At 49.5% G+C, this 17839-nt stretch overlaps 2 protein-coding genes across 4 annotated transcripts in view; one reads left to right on the top strand and one right to left on the bottom strand.

Annotated features, from left to right (window-relative positions):
- Positions 1 to 5152, top strand: part of LOC111070272 (trichoplein keratin filament-binding protein) — a 26212-nt gene extending 21060 nt beyond the window's left edge. Inside the window, exons 1-2 of one of the 2 annotated variants that reach the window (XM_022360712.2) lie at positions 2956 to 3098; positions 3395 to 5152. In XM_022360712.2, coding sequence (XP_022216404.2) covers positions 3420 to 4919 — 1500 coding nt within the window. In that variant the 5' untranslated portion in view covers positions 2956 to 3098; positions 3395 to 3419 and the 3' untranslated portion in view covers positions 4920 to 5152. Of the gene's footprint in view, positions 1 to 2955; positions 3099 to 3394 lie in introns of those variants that run through there. The other variant, XM_022360713.2, reaches the window with a different exon arrangement.
- The window catches only part of LOC111070273 (peptidoglycan-recognition protein LB), a 15894-nt gene extending 6949 nt beyond the window's left edge, over positions 1 to 8945 (bottom strand). Inside the window, exon 1 of one of the 2 annotated variants that reach the window (XM_041595155.1) lies at positions 8934 to 8945. Coding sequence is in view for 1 of the 2 variants with exons in the window: in XM_022360714.2 (XP_022216406.2) it covers positions 122 to 221 (100 nt within the window). In the remaining variant the exon portion in view is untranslated. Of the gene's footprint in view, positions 1 to 121; positions 245 to 8933 lie in introns of those variants that run through there. The other variant, XM_022360714.2, reaches the window with a different exon arrangement.
- Between the last annotated feature and the right edge of the window lie 8894 nt (positions 8946 to 17839).

Consider the following 17839-nt stretch of genomic DNA (forward strand, 5'->3'; position numbering starts at 1 on the left):
TTCCTACCGCATGAGCTTCTAAATTTATTACCCTTCAGAAAAAGGGGAAATTTTTTCTCGAACGCGCTCTTTGAAATAGTTGAATACTTTTGAACAGCAAATAGTTGCGCGCGGTACTTACCACAAATTGTTGCCAGCTGTTGTTCCTCAAACTCTTTTTGCAGCTCGCTGGCTTGCGGTGCCACGGAGATGGCGGTTGATCCAGACGTCTTGTCGCCCATGTTGCGTGGCAAACTGAATGAAGTCCGAAAACGTGATACGGCCAAGCCTTCGAACACTCAATTGAAAGTGTGGACCCTAGAGAGCCAGCGCCATGTATCGGTGTGTGGGACAAGTGGCTTTGATTAGAAGAGTTCTTGTTATCTATAGATGCTCTATCTTTGGGAAGGTGTATGCAGCATGATGGTCACAAGGGGAGAGAAAACCAATCCCTTCATGGACTCTGATTGGAAATAGATATAAACGTATGTTTGTACTCTAAGCGCCATAAAAGGATTCTGCTTTTCGAATTGCTCCGTATCTAAAGATTTAGGGCATCCTCTAGTCGGTCCTTTGCTGTTTCCCCTTCCCCAGAAAAGAGAAGAATGCTGGCCATTGTTCCCATGGCTCCATAGTTGATGGTTCGTCGCACTAATCGGCCATCTTATCAGGGGTATTAAGTGTGCCGCTGCCGCTACCGCGGCCTCTGTCCCAACCACTAACTACGCCTTGGCACGCTCTGCGCTGCTTCTACACCGATGAAAAATACCAAGCACTTACTTGTACAATAAAAATAAAAATCACACCACAAATACTCGTAATCACAAGCATAGTTTTTGTCTGTGTTGATTTGTTTCGATCAGGGTAGGGTATTCACATTCGCACCAAGGTAAACATTATCAACGGCCTTAGAAGCCTCACTCCTCACTCCACACATTAGATAAATAAATAGCAATATGTAGTATATGAATGTATCTGTGTGCGAGTGTGTGTGTGTGTATTACAATTAACAAAAGTAATTGCAATCGAAGCAATGGAAGGGATAGTGGGGGGGATTGGGGTGGCATGCTGTTGGTATTAAAAGGGGAATCCCTGCGGCCTCCATGAAAACCTCTTTGTTGCTGTACAGCCAGCCAGTCACTTCACAGTCCATTACACTGCGGGAAAAACAAAAGGAAAGGAATGTGCAGGGCAGAGGTATTTACAGAACTATTTACTGATGGAATGCTCATAGTATACATAGCAATGCGGGTCAAAAGGTTATTAGAGTAGTAGATACGTATATACATACATAAATCGATTGAATGCATGGAGAGGAAGATTATTTTTTGATTTAGATGCATTAAATATTCGAGCTCGTTGGAATACTAAATTGCTCTTCAGTGTAAAGATCATTTTCACTTGCAAAAATCGTATTTCCGACCAAGTTCAAAGACATCTCTGATTGTGGTACTCCTTCTTTTCTCTCACTGTATCCACCATTTCTAGCTCTACATACATACATATATGTAGGTGTCTGTCTCTATTTTGTCACTAGCCTAACCAGCGAGCAGGCACGAGCGAAATGGAACCTTTTGGGTGCACAATTCATCAGATGTTGTAGCCATAGCCGTATCATTGTCTAGGCAGATTAGTTATGCTTTGCTGGTTAGAAGGAGGAACACCCTTACACCCTCCTGCCCACCCTCCTGTCCTGCTGCTGGTAGAGCCAGGGAAGCGCAGATACAGAAATTGGTTGTCCTCGCATCCTCGCGGAAAATGGGAGGATGCTCACGCACATGCCATATATTAGAGGGGCATAAAATGACAAACGACTTGCGAGGCGCGTAAATTGAAAAGCTCTGAGCCATGTACCAAACGATGCCGAAGCGAGGGCTGGAATCGAAGGGTGGAAATCGAGGGGAGAGGACATGGATTTCGGCGACTTTTTGGCTGTTTGTTATTGCTGCCAGGGAATCAGAGAAGCAGGCACCCACTCTCTCTCTCTCTCTCTCTCTTTCTCTCTCTCACTTTCTGTCTCTGTTGCTGGCTGGGGGCCAAAACTTTCGCCAAAGTATTCAAATTAAAATTTCAATTAAGGAAGTGAATTTGTGTGTGCCGAAAGTGTATTAAGTCTATACGAGTGGTGGCATCTTGGCATTTGGCTGGTGCCACGTGTGTGGCACGCCTCCTTAGGTTCGAAATAACCCACAAACGAACCGAATACCCCATCCCCCATACCCCCGTCCATCATCCCACCATCTACCATCAGGATCCGCCTGCCGCCACATTGTTTGATTTATTGCCAAAGTTTGTCGTCTGTCATATGACATAAGGAGAGTACTTTGTTGGAATATTTTACATTTCATGTAAAGCCACCATCGAATCCCCCTTTCCCGCATCCTGACACCTTGCTTGGCTTTTCCATTGAATTGCGAATGAGGCGCCACCTCTCCGTGCCCCTCCGTTCCTCTGTCTCTCACTCTCTGTGGGCATTATTAATAATGCAATCAATTTGTAAACAATTTGGCATATATCAATGCGCTTCGTGCCGCCCATAAATCTCTGGGAAATTAGTTACCCCTCGGGTTTTGGCCCGGTCATTTGCATCTCAGATTCCAGGCTGCTGCTGCTCCTCCTCTGACAGATTGTAGTGCGTCGTCCTTTGGTGATAGATGGGCGGCTTGGGCTGAAAGGCGGCCTGGAACTGGCAGCGGAACAGCGTGCCCGGGTCAGGGATCCAAAAGGGAAGCCATGAGGGATAGTGGACCCGGATTTTGCCATATTTTTGCGCTTTGGCTGCTGCTACTCCTCCTCTGGTGCTCTGGCAGTTAGTGACAGCTGCGGTGATGACCTGGCTGTTGCAGCAGCATCAGCGGCAGTGGGGCAAAAACCATAACGCGTATTCTGGTCGCAGCAGGCCATACCCAAACAGAGTGGCCGAAGGGGGAAAGGCTGAAGGCATTCCATTTGTGGCATCAGATTTCAGTTTCAGTTTTCAGCAGGCGAACATTCAACATTCAACGGAAATACGGAATAGATTCATAGAACAAATTCGGTCCATTTCTGGTTACTGGAATAGGAATAGAAATACAAATCTGTAGCTGTTGCTGCAGCCAGAGACACAGAGAGACAGAGAGGTACATCTCGCATCCTTTTAGGGCAAAGTGGTCGTGTCCTTCAGCTAATCGAATAAAGTTAAGGCTCCAGTGTCCAGTGGCGACACTTCCGTTGCGATGTCCGCTGTGTGCTTAAGGACAGCCAGCAGGAAAAGCAGAAGCAAGAAAAATGGCAAATTGAAGTTACGCTGCCACTTGTCTTGCTGCTGCTGCCTGCTGCTGCCTGCCGCCTTGGCCCCAATTTAAAAGTTTATGAACTTGTCAACCAACTGGCGCCTCATCTTTCCCTCTCTCTCGTTCCCTCTCTCTCTTTGCAGTGAACAGCACAACCAAGCAGCAAGGATGGCGGGGCGACTCAATCAGCAGCATGCCGCATACGCGCAGCGCAGGGAGCAGGAGAACACTCGCGTTCAGGCCACGCAGGCGGTGAACCGCTACTACGACCACTGGGGCAAGGTGACGACGCGCTTCGAGAACTGGACCAACAAGGAGTACTACGAGAAGGCTGACAAGAAGCTGCAGAACCGCAAGAATCAGAAGCAGAAGGACATTGACCTCACAGAGCGCAAGGGCAGGCTGCGGGAGCTCCTGGACACGGAGAACGAGGCCTACGACATCGAGATGGGCCGCAAGCGTCGGCCCAGAGAGTACTCCGCGGACACGCAGCTGCTGGGGCGTGTCAATCAGTCCCTGAAGGAGCAGGAGCAGCTCAAGCGAAAGCTCGAGATGGAGGCCAAACTGTACGGCCGTTGGCGGCATGGGGTGGACGACGAGAAGTTTCTCTACCAGTCCAAGTCCGACAACGAGGTGCTGGCGAAGCTCAATTGGCTGGACAAACAGATCGAGCAGCAGAAGGAGCGGGAGGAGCAGGAGGCATTGAATGCCGAGCGGAAGCTGCTGCTGCAGCAGGAGATCAGCCGCACGGAGCTGGCACAGAAAGAGCGCCAGCAGATCCAGGAGCAGCAGGTGAAGGAGATCCGTGCGCTGCAGGAGTCGCACATGGTGGAGCTGCGCCAGCGCCAGGTGGAGGCCGAGAAGCTCAAGGAGGAGGAGCAGCACTTCCGTCTGTTCATCGGGGAGCTGGAGAAGGAGAAGCAGCTGCTGGAGGAGAGCACGGCCCTTGTCCTGCAGCGCCCCGACACCGGGCAGGCCTTCAACCTGAACAAGATCAAGGTGTTCATCCGCAACCGCAGCGAGGCGAGTCGCCGCCAGATCTCGCTGTGCATTAATCTGCTCGAGCGCATGGCCAAGTACGTGGTCCGCACCGAGGAGCTCCATCCGCTGCTCGAGAAGTACAAGCAGCAGCTGGAGTCCGAGCAGCTGGCCTGCACCCAAATCGAGGCCATGTACGAGTCGGAGGCCAAGGCCAACCTCCAGCGCTGCGAGGATAACTGGCGCGAGCAGCACTTGCAGCGCTACCAGGAGCTCTCGAAGCTCATCGACACGGAGAAGGAGTGCCTGAGTGGGCTCCTGCAGGAGAATGTCAGCCAGCAGCAGGCACTCTTGGAGCTCCGCAGCACACATCTCTCTGGCATCGAGCAGGCCACCAAGCAGCTGGAGCAGATGAGCACCGGAGAGCAGGGATCAGCATCATCTGACCCGATTTCTGCGTCATCCTCCACGGATCTCTCTGCGGCGGATGGGGATCCAGCCGAGCAGAACGATGTCCCCAAAGTGAGCAACTCGTTCTCGAACCTCAATCTGGATGTGTGGCAGGATTTGCCGCCAGTGCGCGGCGGCATCGACTCGCCGCGTCTCGACAAGACGCGCTCCATGAATGTCGTCACATCGCAGTCTGCGATGCCACCGAAGTTTGCCCGCAAGCGTGTGGCATGGAACTAAATGGGGGGGTTCCAATGTTCCATTTTATATATTTTCTCTATTGAAATTTACCAAGTATTATTAAGGCTCCCTGTGTTTAGAGTTAGTTATCCGTTTCCATGTGTGTGTGTACGTGCAAGTCCCTAAACAAACACTTGTCCTACAGCCTGTATCCCACACCCATTTATAGTTGATAAGACTGATAGATAGGCACCCGTAGCGTAGCAATAAATCACCCAAATGTTGCCCCAAAAGGAAATGCGGCTTAATTATTGTCAAGTGCAAGGCGCAAGGCGCTGCCTGCCTGGCTGCCTGCCTCAGAAGTGGGTCAAGGCGTAATTGATTCCACCTGATGATGCTGATGCCGATAGGAGTAGAAGCTGCTATCCATGAAGAGGATCCGATTTGCATTTAATTTTAATTAATATTTTCAGATGGATGCTGCGAATGGCGGAAAGAGGAGTAATAATGAGGCGCAAACAAACACACGCTCGGGGCAGGCAGGCGCAGGCACTCACTTGGGCATTATTTAATGCATGTTATTCATCATTCATTTGAATAGATTGCTAGAGCCGCCACACCACCCCACCGTACCGCACCGCACTCCCCCTGGAGCCTACTCGTCAATGGGCATAAGCTGCTCCTAATGGCCAAAATGCTCGCAAATGATGATGAATACGTTCCAATTACTCCACTGCTCCACTCTACTCCGAAATTCTCTCTCTCTCTGCTCCATCATCCATGCAGGGGGAGTGGGATGGTAATATTCTGATATCATTTGATTGCTACCTGAACAGGAGCCAGCCCCAAAGTGGGTGAGTGGGGCGGGAACTGAGCAGAGAACCTGTCCATTCAGTGCACAATTTATGAAATATTGGAAAATATTATCCGCAATTACTTCTCCTCGTACTCGTGCTGACCAAACTAACGTTGCAGTCGATTTAATGGTAATAAAAAACAAGATATAATAATAACCAGATATTCACGCAAACACATTTATCTATAGATATACATATGTATGTAGATATTTACGTGTCTGTGTGTTGTATATAGGAAAATATGCCAAACGCAGGCAGCAGTCAGCACGCCTTTGATTAAATTTCTTTGAGTGTTTGGGGCACACAAAATGCAATTTCATTTGCACTAATGGCTCGCGTCGCTGCTTCTGTTGCTGTTGCTGCTTCTGCTGCTGCTCTGCTGCCGCTTCCGCTTGGCTTCGCTGCCTCCGCTGCTGCTGCTGTTGCAACAATGCAAGGCACACATAACGCTGCGGCAGAGGCACAGGCAGCGCACAGGCGAAAACAGAGCGCAAAAGTGCAAAGAAAAGCGGAAAAAACAACAAAAAGCGAGAAGCGCAAAAAAAGATTGTTAAATTGAATTAAAACCAACAACGCTGCAGCCAAGCAGCAGGGGCAAGCAACGGGGGCACGATGGAGCCTGCCGGCGGCGGCCAAGCGGAAGGTATATCATGATGAGAAGAGTTGCATGCCTCTGGTGCAGCAGCAGCTGCCCCCATCCTCCCGTCCTCCCGCATCCATCTTTAATGGTGTTACTGTTGTAACCATTCCCCCCATTACCAGCAACCAAAACGACTTCGGGGCCATCTGCCACGACGGTTTGTTTGAGCAATAAACGCAATTTGAAGGCTCACCCCTTCCCTGCGCCAGCTACTGCTTCTCGCAAAAGATTACAATGTTGAGGCCCGTTCCGCTCATCGGTATGAGAAAGGCAATGGAAATGCACCGCCCTCGCAGGGTGCTATTTTTTTAACTATCGAAACACCCTGAAAAAACATCAAAGACCAACCATTCAAGTGGTATTCTCAAGTAAAGTGCTCCACAGTCGCATCCCACCAGGAACGGAGAGTGAACTATTGGTTTTCGTTTTCGTTCTCTTTCAACGTACACCCTGGGAAGTAAATATTTTTCCGAATTGAATTTCAGCCCAGTTTAAGGGGAACCTGCCCAAAACCTTCGCTGTGATTTTCAAAATAATTGAAACTCACATTAAATTTTGTAAGCCCCAAGTGAATATTTCATCTCGGGGACTTTTCTGACATTCTAAGAAATCTGTAAATCTTTTTGTTTTGCTGGTTTCGTTTCGTTTAAGGGGAATGGAACATAAATTACCATAACAATTGCGGCCAGGCGATGTTCATGTTCCTTGGAAAGCTGAAATGAGAAAGCAGAGAGAGCAGCTGTGAGGCAAGATGACAGAATAAATATACTCGTAACTCGGCACGAACATTAATTCATTTATTCATGTATTCATTCTGTGAGTCATTCACTCATTCATTCTGTCTGTCATTCAAGCTGTCGTCTGATTATCATCGCAATTCATGGAATCAAATTGTTTGCTTTGCCAATTGGTTGTATCTATTTTGACTCTGCCATCCGATACACTCGGACGAACCACTGCAGTGGGCACAACAGATCAGATCAGATCTCCTTCCCCTTCATCCTTCTACTGTAACCAGGCTACAGGCTACCTTTGAGGCATCGAAATTTCCGATTCAAAGAGTGGGTCGGTGCGCGGCAGAGGGGATTTGTGGCAGCAACGAGTTGCAGAAGGATTACAGCATGATTACAACAGGTGTGGATTGGTCAGAGGCAGAGGCAGAGTCAGAGTCAGAGTCAGAGTCGGAGACTGACTTCCCTTGTGCTCACGTGGCATAATCTGTCAGGCGACGGCGACTGTCCCTTAAATAAGATTAACTGCGAGGAAAGCGAGTGGTGGTGGGATGGTGGAGGCGGATGTGAATGGGCAGGCGGATATGAAAGGCTCACAGGCACCAGCGGCAGCTCACAAAGACAGAGTAATGCGATGAACAAGGCCCAGGGAATCATGCTCACATATCGGCCTCGTAGAATATGGGAGAAGGAGCCACAGTCAGAGCCAAAGCCAAAGCCAGTGGCAATGGCAAAGGCAGAGACAGAAAACCGGAGACCGTGCCACAGTCGCCGCCTTTTCATCCGAGTGACATTTACGTCAACAATTCAGCAAACAATTGGCAAATGTGGCCATAAAAGCATGACAGTTGTCACTGCCGTTGTCGCTGTTGCTGTCGTTGCCACTGTCAGTGGCACTGACTATCCTTGCCACGTCTCCACTTGCCACTCCATGGCTCTGCCGCTGCTGCCTCTTGCTGCCTCTTGCTGCTTGGCAATGCACAAAGCGGAAACGGATGCGGATGCGGAAATACATGTATGCGTGTTGCTGCTACTGCTGCCGCTGCTGTTGCAACTGGTTGATGTTGCTGCTCTGCTGTCTATCTGTCAGTCTGTCTATCTGTCCGCCTGCCTGCTTGTCTGCCTGTCTGTGGTTGCTCCCATGGGAGAGCGATGGCTGAGCCAAAAGCCAACATGTCGCCAACAGGAGACTAAGCCCCGTCCAGGCCGCACATTATGCCGGCTAAGCCTTCAGTCAATTGCATTCAAATAAGCGACTGAAGAGACGTTCCATCCTTCCATCCTCTCATACGGTCTATGCCCCACTCTAAATGCTGAATGGGGAATGGGAATGCTGCATGCCACAAACTGCCCGCATCCCAGGCCCCTTTTCCATATACCCGTTGCCACTCTGAATGGCAATCGTACTCGGAATGGCACGAGTCCGAGCAGAATGAGGATGAGAGCGACAGAGAGGGATAGAGAGAAAGGCCTCCCTCCGTTTACATATGCAGAGCTTTCAGAGGAGCCTGCCTCCTACTCCTCCATGTCCTCGCTCAGGAATGTTCAATTTCACCCATGGACTGCTCGGGCATCGTTTCATGTATCACTTTATGACTATGCCACTGGCAGCAGCAGCAAAAGCAGCAGCAGCAGAAGCAAGGACGAGAAGAACCTGCGGCTTGCGTTTAAACTTTAAACAACATTTATATTATCTGTTCCCGGTGCTCGGTGCTCGGTACTCGGTACTCGGTTGCTGCTGCCATTGGGTCTCGTCTCCCTTCAATCCTGAAATCCTGCCACTACCAATCCCAACCGCCAACAGTTTGCTTCATTACTTTTCCCCTCGCCCCTCCTCATGCTGTTGATGCTGCTGCTGCTGCTGCTGCCACGCTGTCTGTTATTTTCGATACCCATTAAATCGCAGAGAACGAAGCATCTTGGACTGCACAAAACCATTACGATATCTGCCACTGATCCTTATTAAAGTCTCGAAGATCGACTATATCCATACATCAGGCATGGGTATGGGTATGATCCATTCTTAAAGGGTATGACTATATCCATACATCAGGCATGGGTATGGGTATGATCCATTCTTAAAGGGTATCCAAAGCTTCGCACCCTACGGGTTTGGGGCTCGGTTGAATCTTTTTCTGTTAAGTATGCAAAAAATGCTGCGTAAATATGCCAGCAACAAAAAGAAGAGCAGCAACAAACAGTGGCAGCCACAACAATAGTGGCAGCAGCCACATCAGATCAGAGCCAACAGCAGGGGCCACGAGGCAAGGGTAGAGCATCGCTTAAATCTGTTGTTGTTGTTGTTGTTGCTGCCGCATTACACACATATACATATGTAATTCAGTTTCAGTTTCATAACTAAAAAACCATAAAACAAAATTGTGTACACACCCCCAGAGTAGACCAGACCAGACCAGACCACACACAGCTGATGGAGGAGGAGTCACCACTGAGTGAGCGATCCGAAAAAACACCCGCATGCCGCGCAAAACGAAAACAAGAGGGAAAACACACAGGCAGAGGAGGCTGTGGAAGAGGCAAAGGCAGAGGCAGAGGCTCTGCTCTGCTCTGGTGCCATAATAAGCATCGCATCACATCGCATCGAATGAGCGCACGAGTACAGTGGGGATTAGCTAAATGAAAAGCCCTCGAAAGGCAACTCATGCATGGGGCAGAGCGAGCCCGAGCGAGAGCGGAAGCAAGGAGTTTCCCAGTTTGTTTTGCGGCAAACAAAAGCCGCAGGAGAATGCTGCAACATTATAAAGCGAACAATGAGCACGCGAACGAACGAACGAACGAACGAACGAACGAACAGTGGGACTGCCGATTGAACGACTGACTACAGTGTGACCCACAGAGGGGGTACGTTGCAGTGTGGGGGAGGAGAGGAGAGGGCTTCGCACGAATTGAGTTATCTTTGGGCACCCCTTTTCGGGCTGTGACTCGCATTCCAATTGGATTACTCACAGATGATTAGGCCCACCCGCACCTAAATGTGCGATTAAGTCATTAGGGGAAATGCTAGTCGGGGCAAAGGGGGGGGGCTGGCTGTAATCAGAGAAGGACCCAAATATTTCCCACACCAAAAGAGCTGCCACTTAAAACGGTCTAAAATATTCATAGTTTCAAGTCAGTTTACATTCATTTTTTAATGATTTTTCATTAATTTTGCATTTCCTTTTCCATTCCCTTTTCCATATGTATATATTAAGCGGTTAAATATTTATGATAATCGATAAATGAAAAATAAATAAAATAGTTCTATATTCAATTATTTGAAATTAGCAATGAAAACAAATAAAAGAGAGCAAAAATGTATAAGTCAATTATTTATGATATTTGTGTGGTTTCCACAGGATGGTGGATTCCTGCCTGCCCCTTGGGCAGCCCATTCTGTGGGCAACCTGTGAAGTTCCATTTAGTGCTACTCCACTGTCCCCTATAGGGCGTGTATCTGTGTGCGTTCAGTTTTAGTTTCAGTTTCAGGTTTTTGTTTTTAAAGTTTGCGCAAAAAAATTAGAATTCATTTGCAGCGACACAGCACTCGAAAGTGCCACAGAAATACACACAGAATGTACCCTGAAAATGGACAACTTTAAACAATTACATCTACAACTATAGCAACCATAGAGGGTCAGAAGGGGGGAGGGGACACACACACATACACACAGAGGCAAACAAACACAAACAAATAAGCCTCTCATTCGGTTATTTCGTATTCAGAAAATGGCACTAATTATACAGTTATACAGCAGCTATATATGGGGCATGGGGCATGCGGCATGCTGAGTGTCTGTCGCCTGGTATGCCACATTTTTGGGCACGCTTCCTGCTTGTGCCCCATTATCTGTGGCCCCACACCACAGACCCCCTAACCCTTAACCCCTGCCCTTAAAGCAGCATTCTTCATCCCCTCTTCATTCTATCCATGAAATGGCATGCCCCACAGCCATGCCACAGCCATAGCCATGCCCATGCCCATGCCACTTCATCCGTGGAGGCAACGCCTGCAACGGTAATTAACGTTCTCGAACGGAACCGACGACTTGAAGCGTTGCCCTGACACAGGCGGCGGCTGCCACTGCCACGCCCTGCTGCCACTGCCACCAAGTCGGAGTCGCAGTCGCAGTCCATTGGCAGTCGCAGCTGCAACACCTGCAGACAAACGACAGACAGGGGACTAAGGAGGGACGCTCTCGGTCGCTCGGTGCACAGGACGTATACGTAACTTTTGTAATTAAAAGCATCGCACTGCAGCAGCAGAGGCAGCGACCGCGCAGAAGCAGCAGCACAAGCCACGAGGACGGCGACGGCGACAACAATGCATTCATGCAAAAAGCTGCAGCTGGAGCAGTGGCAGTGGCAGTGGCAAGCAGCAGTTGCAGCTGCCTCTTAGTTACTCCCTGACAAAAGGCCATACCGAATGGAAGAACGGGGGCAAAGGCAGCGCTGGCAGCAGTGGCAGCAGTGGCAGCAGTTGGAGGCACAGAAGAACATTCAAACAAAGATCCGAGCAGCGCACAATAGTTTTTTGGTCTTGGGGTCGCCGTTTGCCAAGTGCCAAGAGAGCTGTGCAACTGTGGAGGCCGTTGAGCAGTGGGGCACGGCGTGGGGTGGGGGGTTGCAGAGGTTGTATGTTGGAGGCGACACTAAATGCGGTTGCGGTTTGGAGTGACGCGCTGGTCTTGGAGGCTGAAGTCTTAGCACGATGCCACACAGCTAGCTGCAAGCCACAGAAAAGAGAACTATCTCTCTGGGTGTCCCCTTGGTCCCCATGGTCCAATTTGTTAGAGTGGTCGTTCCACCTGCTCCTCATTTAGATGAGCATCTAGGAGTACCTCTCGCCACTTCATTCCACTCTCTTGGAATCTCATGGCACTCCATTCCACTCTCTTCCTCTACTCTACCTCTACCTCTACCTCTCTAGCTCTTCCTCGAGGAATCTCTCGATTTTAGATTCCCATCAACTTTACATACGACGCACTCCAGCGTATAAATGATGGCCATAGTTTAGCCAGAGGTTAACCCAGAGGATGGACTGCTGTGGCTGTGGCCCTCTATATCATTTTGCAGCATCTCTCGTCATTGTTTTTGCAGTGGCACAACCACAGGATCCACAGTCTCTGCTCCCCGCCCCCCTTTGAATGTCACCAAGTTGTGTGTGGGGTGGGGTGGGGTGGTGTGGGGGGGACGATAGTCGAGCCGTCAGGCCTGCGGGCTGCGTGGCCTGGCATAAAAAATTGCCAAGTTTAATTGATAAAGTTTCATTCTGGTGAGGGCCATGACGCCGCATTAAGCCCGGTCAGAGCCAGGACGAGGACCAGAGTCAGCAGTAGAAGGAGGACGGGGAGAGGGAGGAGCAGGTTGAATCCCTTACAGCTGGCGATGGAAAAAAATCTGTTTGTTCAGCCTCAACTTAAAGCGTTTACGTGTGTATCCTGTCGTTTGTCGCCGGGTCCCCAGTCGCAGTCCCTGTCCTTCTGCTGCGTACTGATTCCCTTGATGCTCGTTTGCTCAATCGCAGCCCTTGTCCGTGCCACACACAGTTCCCAGAATGTGCCACAAACACACACACATACACAGGATACCCACACACAGAATATATTGTGGCAGTACCGGACGAGGCAATCAATGCAAAACAACAAATTTTATTCCATCACTTCATTGACGACATAAAAATGTAGAAGTTTGTCGCTGAACGGAACGCACCGAGCACCAAGAACTGAGCCCTTGCCCCAAGGCTCTCGCACACGTGGTGTCCGTGTCCGTGTCCTCGTCATCAGGTTGTGGTACTCCTTGGAGGCGCCTCCGATGCCGATGCCGATGATGATGCCACTGATGTGACTGTGACGGTGACTGCCTCAGAGCTCGGTTCAGGTCACGTTCCGTTTGGTTTCCTCTTTTATTAAAAACGCTATGCAGAGCACATTACAAGTTAATAATTCCCGTGCCGATCTGTCGAAGGAGGGAGGGACGTCCATGAGTAGGAGTAGGAGGCATGACCATGGCTGCCACTGGTGCCATATGCTACAACACTCGTTTGCCCCTTGGCCAAGCGCAACATGAAACGAATAATTTTTATTATGCTGAAGCTCCGTCACTCCCGTCCCGCCCCGCCCCGCCCCGCCCCGCCCCGCACTGTGTCCATCCTGCATGCGGAATGGTGGTCCATCAGCCAGCAGAATCGACCATTCAGGCAGATATCCCATCCCAGCAACCAGAGCAGCCAGAGCAGCCAGAGCATCCGAGAATCCCTCATGGAGACAGCGAATAATGGTGTTTGTGTTCGAAAATACATTTATTTGAGGGCGTTGCCATGCCACCATTTGTGGCAGGGGTGTGTGCGCTCTTCTCTGCCCTTTGCCTCTCCTGCTGCTACTGCTACTGTGGCTGCGGCAGTTGACACAAATTGTCAGTTCATCAACGCCTACCGGGCGTATGCGTGATGTGAGGATGGAGCACCGCCTGCCGCTGGCCAGCGGGCTTCGTTAGTGCCACACATGAATGTGGCATGAAAACGAGAGGCAAGTGGGCATGGGCATGGGTGTGTGTGTGCGATATGCGTATAAATCCTGCACGTTTAACCATAACCGAATCGGGGGACACTGGACCGTGGACCGGGGACCAGGAACCATCCCCGTTTCAGGAATCTCTCCCTATCTCTCTTTGTTGTTGGCCATACCATACGCTCGTATCAGTGGGTCGTTGCTTTTGTTGGCAATGTCATTGTTATTAACTTTTTATGGCTTATTGCATAAGCAGCGTAAATCCAAAAGACACGCCTAAGTGACACACGTCCAGCAGGGGCAGGGCACGATGCTCTGTGTGTGTGTGGATGGGTGTGGGTGTGTGGCACTAATTAAATATATAATAAAAGGACATTCATCCCCAGCCCATTCGTAGCGGATGAGATAGATATTTTTCCACTTCCTTGCCTTGTATAATGAATAAAACAATAAAATTGTGTTCAGGGGGGATCCCCAGGACTCTGTCACACTCCTTTGATGCCACAGAAGCATCTTCGATCCTTTCTTTACCCGGGAAGGGGCAAAGGTCGAACCTTTCGCACTTTTTTTGGGTGCGAAATCCTGGTAATCCCCTTCTGGATCATGGGCCAAGCGTTTCCAATTCCAATTCCCCGAACAATTGACAAAAGGTATTAAAAGTTTTCCAGCTGAGGCGGAAAAAGTTTTCCTTGCGCCTTCGAGAATCACAGCAAATGCTAAACATCTTGCCCCATTAAATGGCAAACCAATATGTATATAGGGGGATGTGGCTGGGGCAGGGGCAGGGGCATGGGGCAGGGTCTATATCGTAAATTGTGCGAGACGCAAAATGAGATACGTAGGGCGCATACCAAAGGATTTATAAGTAAAACATTTTCTGATTAGCTCTGGAGCCACGTTTTCGAGTAGAAGAAAGAGAGGGAGAGAGAGAGAGTGTCTCTGTGTCTGATTGGGAGAGAGTGTGTGGTGTGGTGTGATGTGGTGTGGTGTGGCATGCCACTGGCTATTTCTATTTGATGTTTTGTGCTGACCTCGCTCTGCGGCTTGGTTCCATTCGGTTAGGTTCCCAGTTCCGTTCCTCAGTTCTCGGAGCTATCTTCTGTTGTGTTCAGTGTGGTTCTCGGTTCTGGAAGTGCGCAAGCATAATAAAATCAAGATACAGACACAGACAACACTTCGAGAAGAGGCAGGGCAGGGCCTGGCCTTCCCCTGCTCTGGGCTCTCGGCTGTGTGTGTCTCTGCCACTAATTGAACTTGTGTGAACGTATTAAAGCTTATGTGAATGTACGAATGTTGGCAGTCAGAGGCACATCTTGCATCTCTCTCTCTCCCTCTCTCTGTGGCAGTTGCTTAGGACGAATAAAAATATTGTGTTAACTTCGGGGGGCGACAGAACTCTCAGTTGATACAACAGCCTGGGGGCATCCTACCCACTGACTGAACTGTTGTGGCAGAGACAGGGTCACTGGCTGGTGGCTGATGGCTGGTGGCAAGTATCGTCTCATTCCCTACGAGTAAGTGTATTTGTTTCATTTGCCCTGAATGCTAATGATGGGAAAATTTGCGAATTTGCGCCAGTTGTAGGGTGGATTATGGAGTGGAGTGGGGTGGGTGGGTGCTTACTGGTGGATGGATCGAAGTCAGAGCCGAGAGACGATTCCGACTCTCTCTGGCAAATGCTAATGATGTAAGAAGCCAAAGCCAAAGCCAGAGCCAGAGCCTGAAAGCTGAAACAAACGACAGCTGAAGTTCGTTCTGGGACAGGACTGAACCGGAACAGGAGGAGGAGGAGCATGGAAGAGCATAGAGTCCCCTCCCACTATGTGAAGAAAACTGACTTAACTTAATTGAAGTTGCTGATGGCTGGCCCCTCTGTTGGCACTGCTGCTGCTTTTCCTTCAGATTTCGCAGCTTTTCATTCAGTTTCCTCTCGTTTCTGTCTGCATTTAAAAGCAAGAGAAATACGAAGGGAAACGCTTCTCCGATCGGAAGCTCACTCCAAGTGATTTCGTAATTAATGAATTAGTGGATGGGGCAATGGAGAAGGGAGGTAGAGGGGCGTGCGTAAGTGGAGCGTTAGCGGTCAGAACGATTTACTCCAGTTGGCAGTTGAAAGACGAACATCTTCCGCAGCTTCCGCTCTCAGAGGGAAGCCGACGAGTGGAGCTTATATTTCAGGCAATAAAAGGGAGTGTGTTGCAATAACTGATTACACATGCAACATGGCCAGCATGGCCAACAGAGTGAAAGAGAGAGTGGGCCCTGTTCCACCCACTAGAGTTCATAGATTTCCCTCCTCCGCTTCTCTTTCGCTGCTGCTCATTTGAAGCACTTGCAGCACTTGAATTATGATTTCATTAGAACCTATCTACTGCCCCCTCCCCCGCACCGTTTGCCGGCTGGACGGCTGGACAGCTGGGGGCACCTTTTGCATAATAACTCATTATGGCAGCTGCAGTTTGCCGTTTGCTGCCGGCTTTAATCGCTTTTATCATCAACTGCTTGGCTGGACTCTGGCACTCTTGGCTCCCGTCTGCTGCTGTGCCTCGAGAATGTGCAGGCAGCACTTCCGGCTCGTTAGCTACGCTACAGAGGTGTAGGTGTGGCGTTGAATGTGGATGTGGGCTGTGGCTGCTGCGGCAGTGTAGCTGTGGGTTGCACGTGCCACACGCCAGCCATGCGGGCAGCCACTGGAAGCAGACAATGCTCCTCCATCACCATCACCATCAGCATCTCCATTGCTCCATTAGCATGCAGCATATTTTAATTAGCCAAATAAATTTCAGCATCGTTCTGGCATCTCCAGGACTTCTTCCTGTTCTCTAAAGCTTAAAGTCCACTCTCACTCTCCCTCCCACTCTCCCACTCCCACTCTCTCTCGCACTGTTTCTCTTTTAGCCAAGATTTATTTATTGGAGCGTAGAGAATAACCTTGGGGAGGCGCCACACACAGTAAGGGATGTTCCCTGGCGCCTGTTTAATTTCACTTAACGTTTAACCTGCCTGCCATTAATCGAGCGCAATTAACGCGCCTTTAATGGCCAGCAGCACTGTGCTGCTGGCCATAATATGTACATGCATACATACATATATATTCACTGATAAATGTGTGTGTAGTCTCGTACATGTATGCATATTTAATTAGCAAAAGTCAACGCAAAGAAGGTCCACTCCAGAGAGTGCGAGTGCGTCGCTTGATAAATAGCCAATAATTCTTACGCCGAGAGCCCCAGAGACGCCGCCAGCTCCACATCCATTCTGCCCCTCTGCCCTCTCTCGCTCTGCAGTGCTTTAGGGAGCCAGGCCCAAGTAAATTGCTTTGGCATTTCGGTAACCTTGAGCGTGTGTTGTGGCTATTATCATTTGTAATTTGCAGCAATTAGTTCGGGGCTCAAAAATTCTAAAGCAAACTTTGTGCGCCGCCCCAAGGAGAAGGCCTGCGATTGTAGGACCCTCGGAGCCACGTCGCTGTGTTCCCTGGCCCCAATCCAAAAGGCAGCCCAGCCACGGAAAAACAAACAACACGAAAAAAAGAATTTATTGAGCTACAGCCAGAAAAGAGCTTACATATTTATAAGGGACATTAAATTAATTTACGCATGTTTCCAGGGGTCTAGCGAGTATCCCCCCAAATGAGGGATGGTCGGCAGGGGTGGGGCATCGAAGGGGTACAGTCTACCCTTTATTTACAATACAAAGCCAGGAGCAATTTCCACAATAACATTGGCCAGAGCCCAGAGCCCGTGGGGCAGTTCAATGCCATTGATGATGAGGTGCAATGATCCCGCGGGAACACACACACACACATACACACAGACGCACTCACACCACACTGATTAGTGCAATTGAATGAATGATTAGGCGAATGAATGGGTGTGGCGTGTGGCAAGCGTTGAGTTCAATTGAGGTAAACCTTGGGGCATTGAATCCTCTCATGGTACTCCCCTCCTTTTGCACCAAGGAATTCTCGTATGAATTCCTGTGTGATTCCTTCTCTGGGTACTCCTTTGTTTTCCTCTCCCCTGTTACCCTTTATTTCCTGTCTTCGGGCTCTCCAAATTCCATTTAGAAATTACTTTCCACTTATGATAAAAATCCTCGAAATCAGAGTTAGACTCAACTCTTGAGTTTCCTTAGCTACGAGAGTATTAGCCCCATTTCGAGAGTTCAAACCAATCACTGATGGCCACCGCATCAATCTGTGTGTGTGTGTATGTGTGTGTGTGTGTGTGCAACATGGGGCAAT

This window comes from Drosophila obscura, unplaced genomic scaffold, assembly GCF_018151105.1.
Source record: "Drosophila obscura isolate BZ-5 IFL unplaced genomic scaffold, ASM1815110v1 contig_4, whole genome shotgun sequence".
NCBI lineage: Eukaryota > Metazoa > Arthropoda > Insecta > Diptera > Drosophilidae > Drosophila > Drosophila obscura.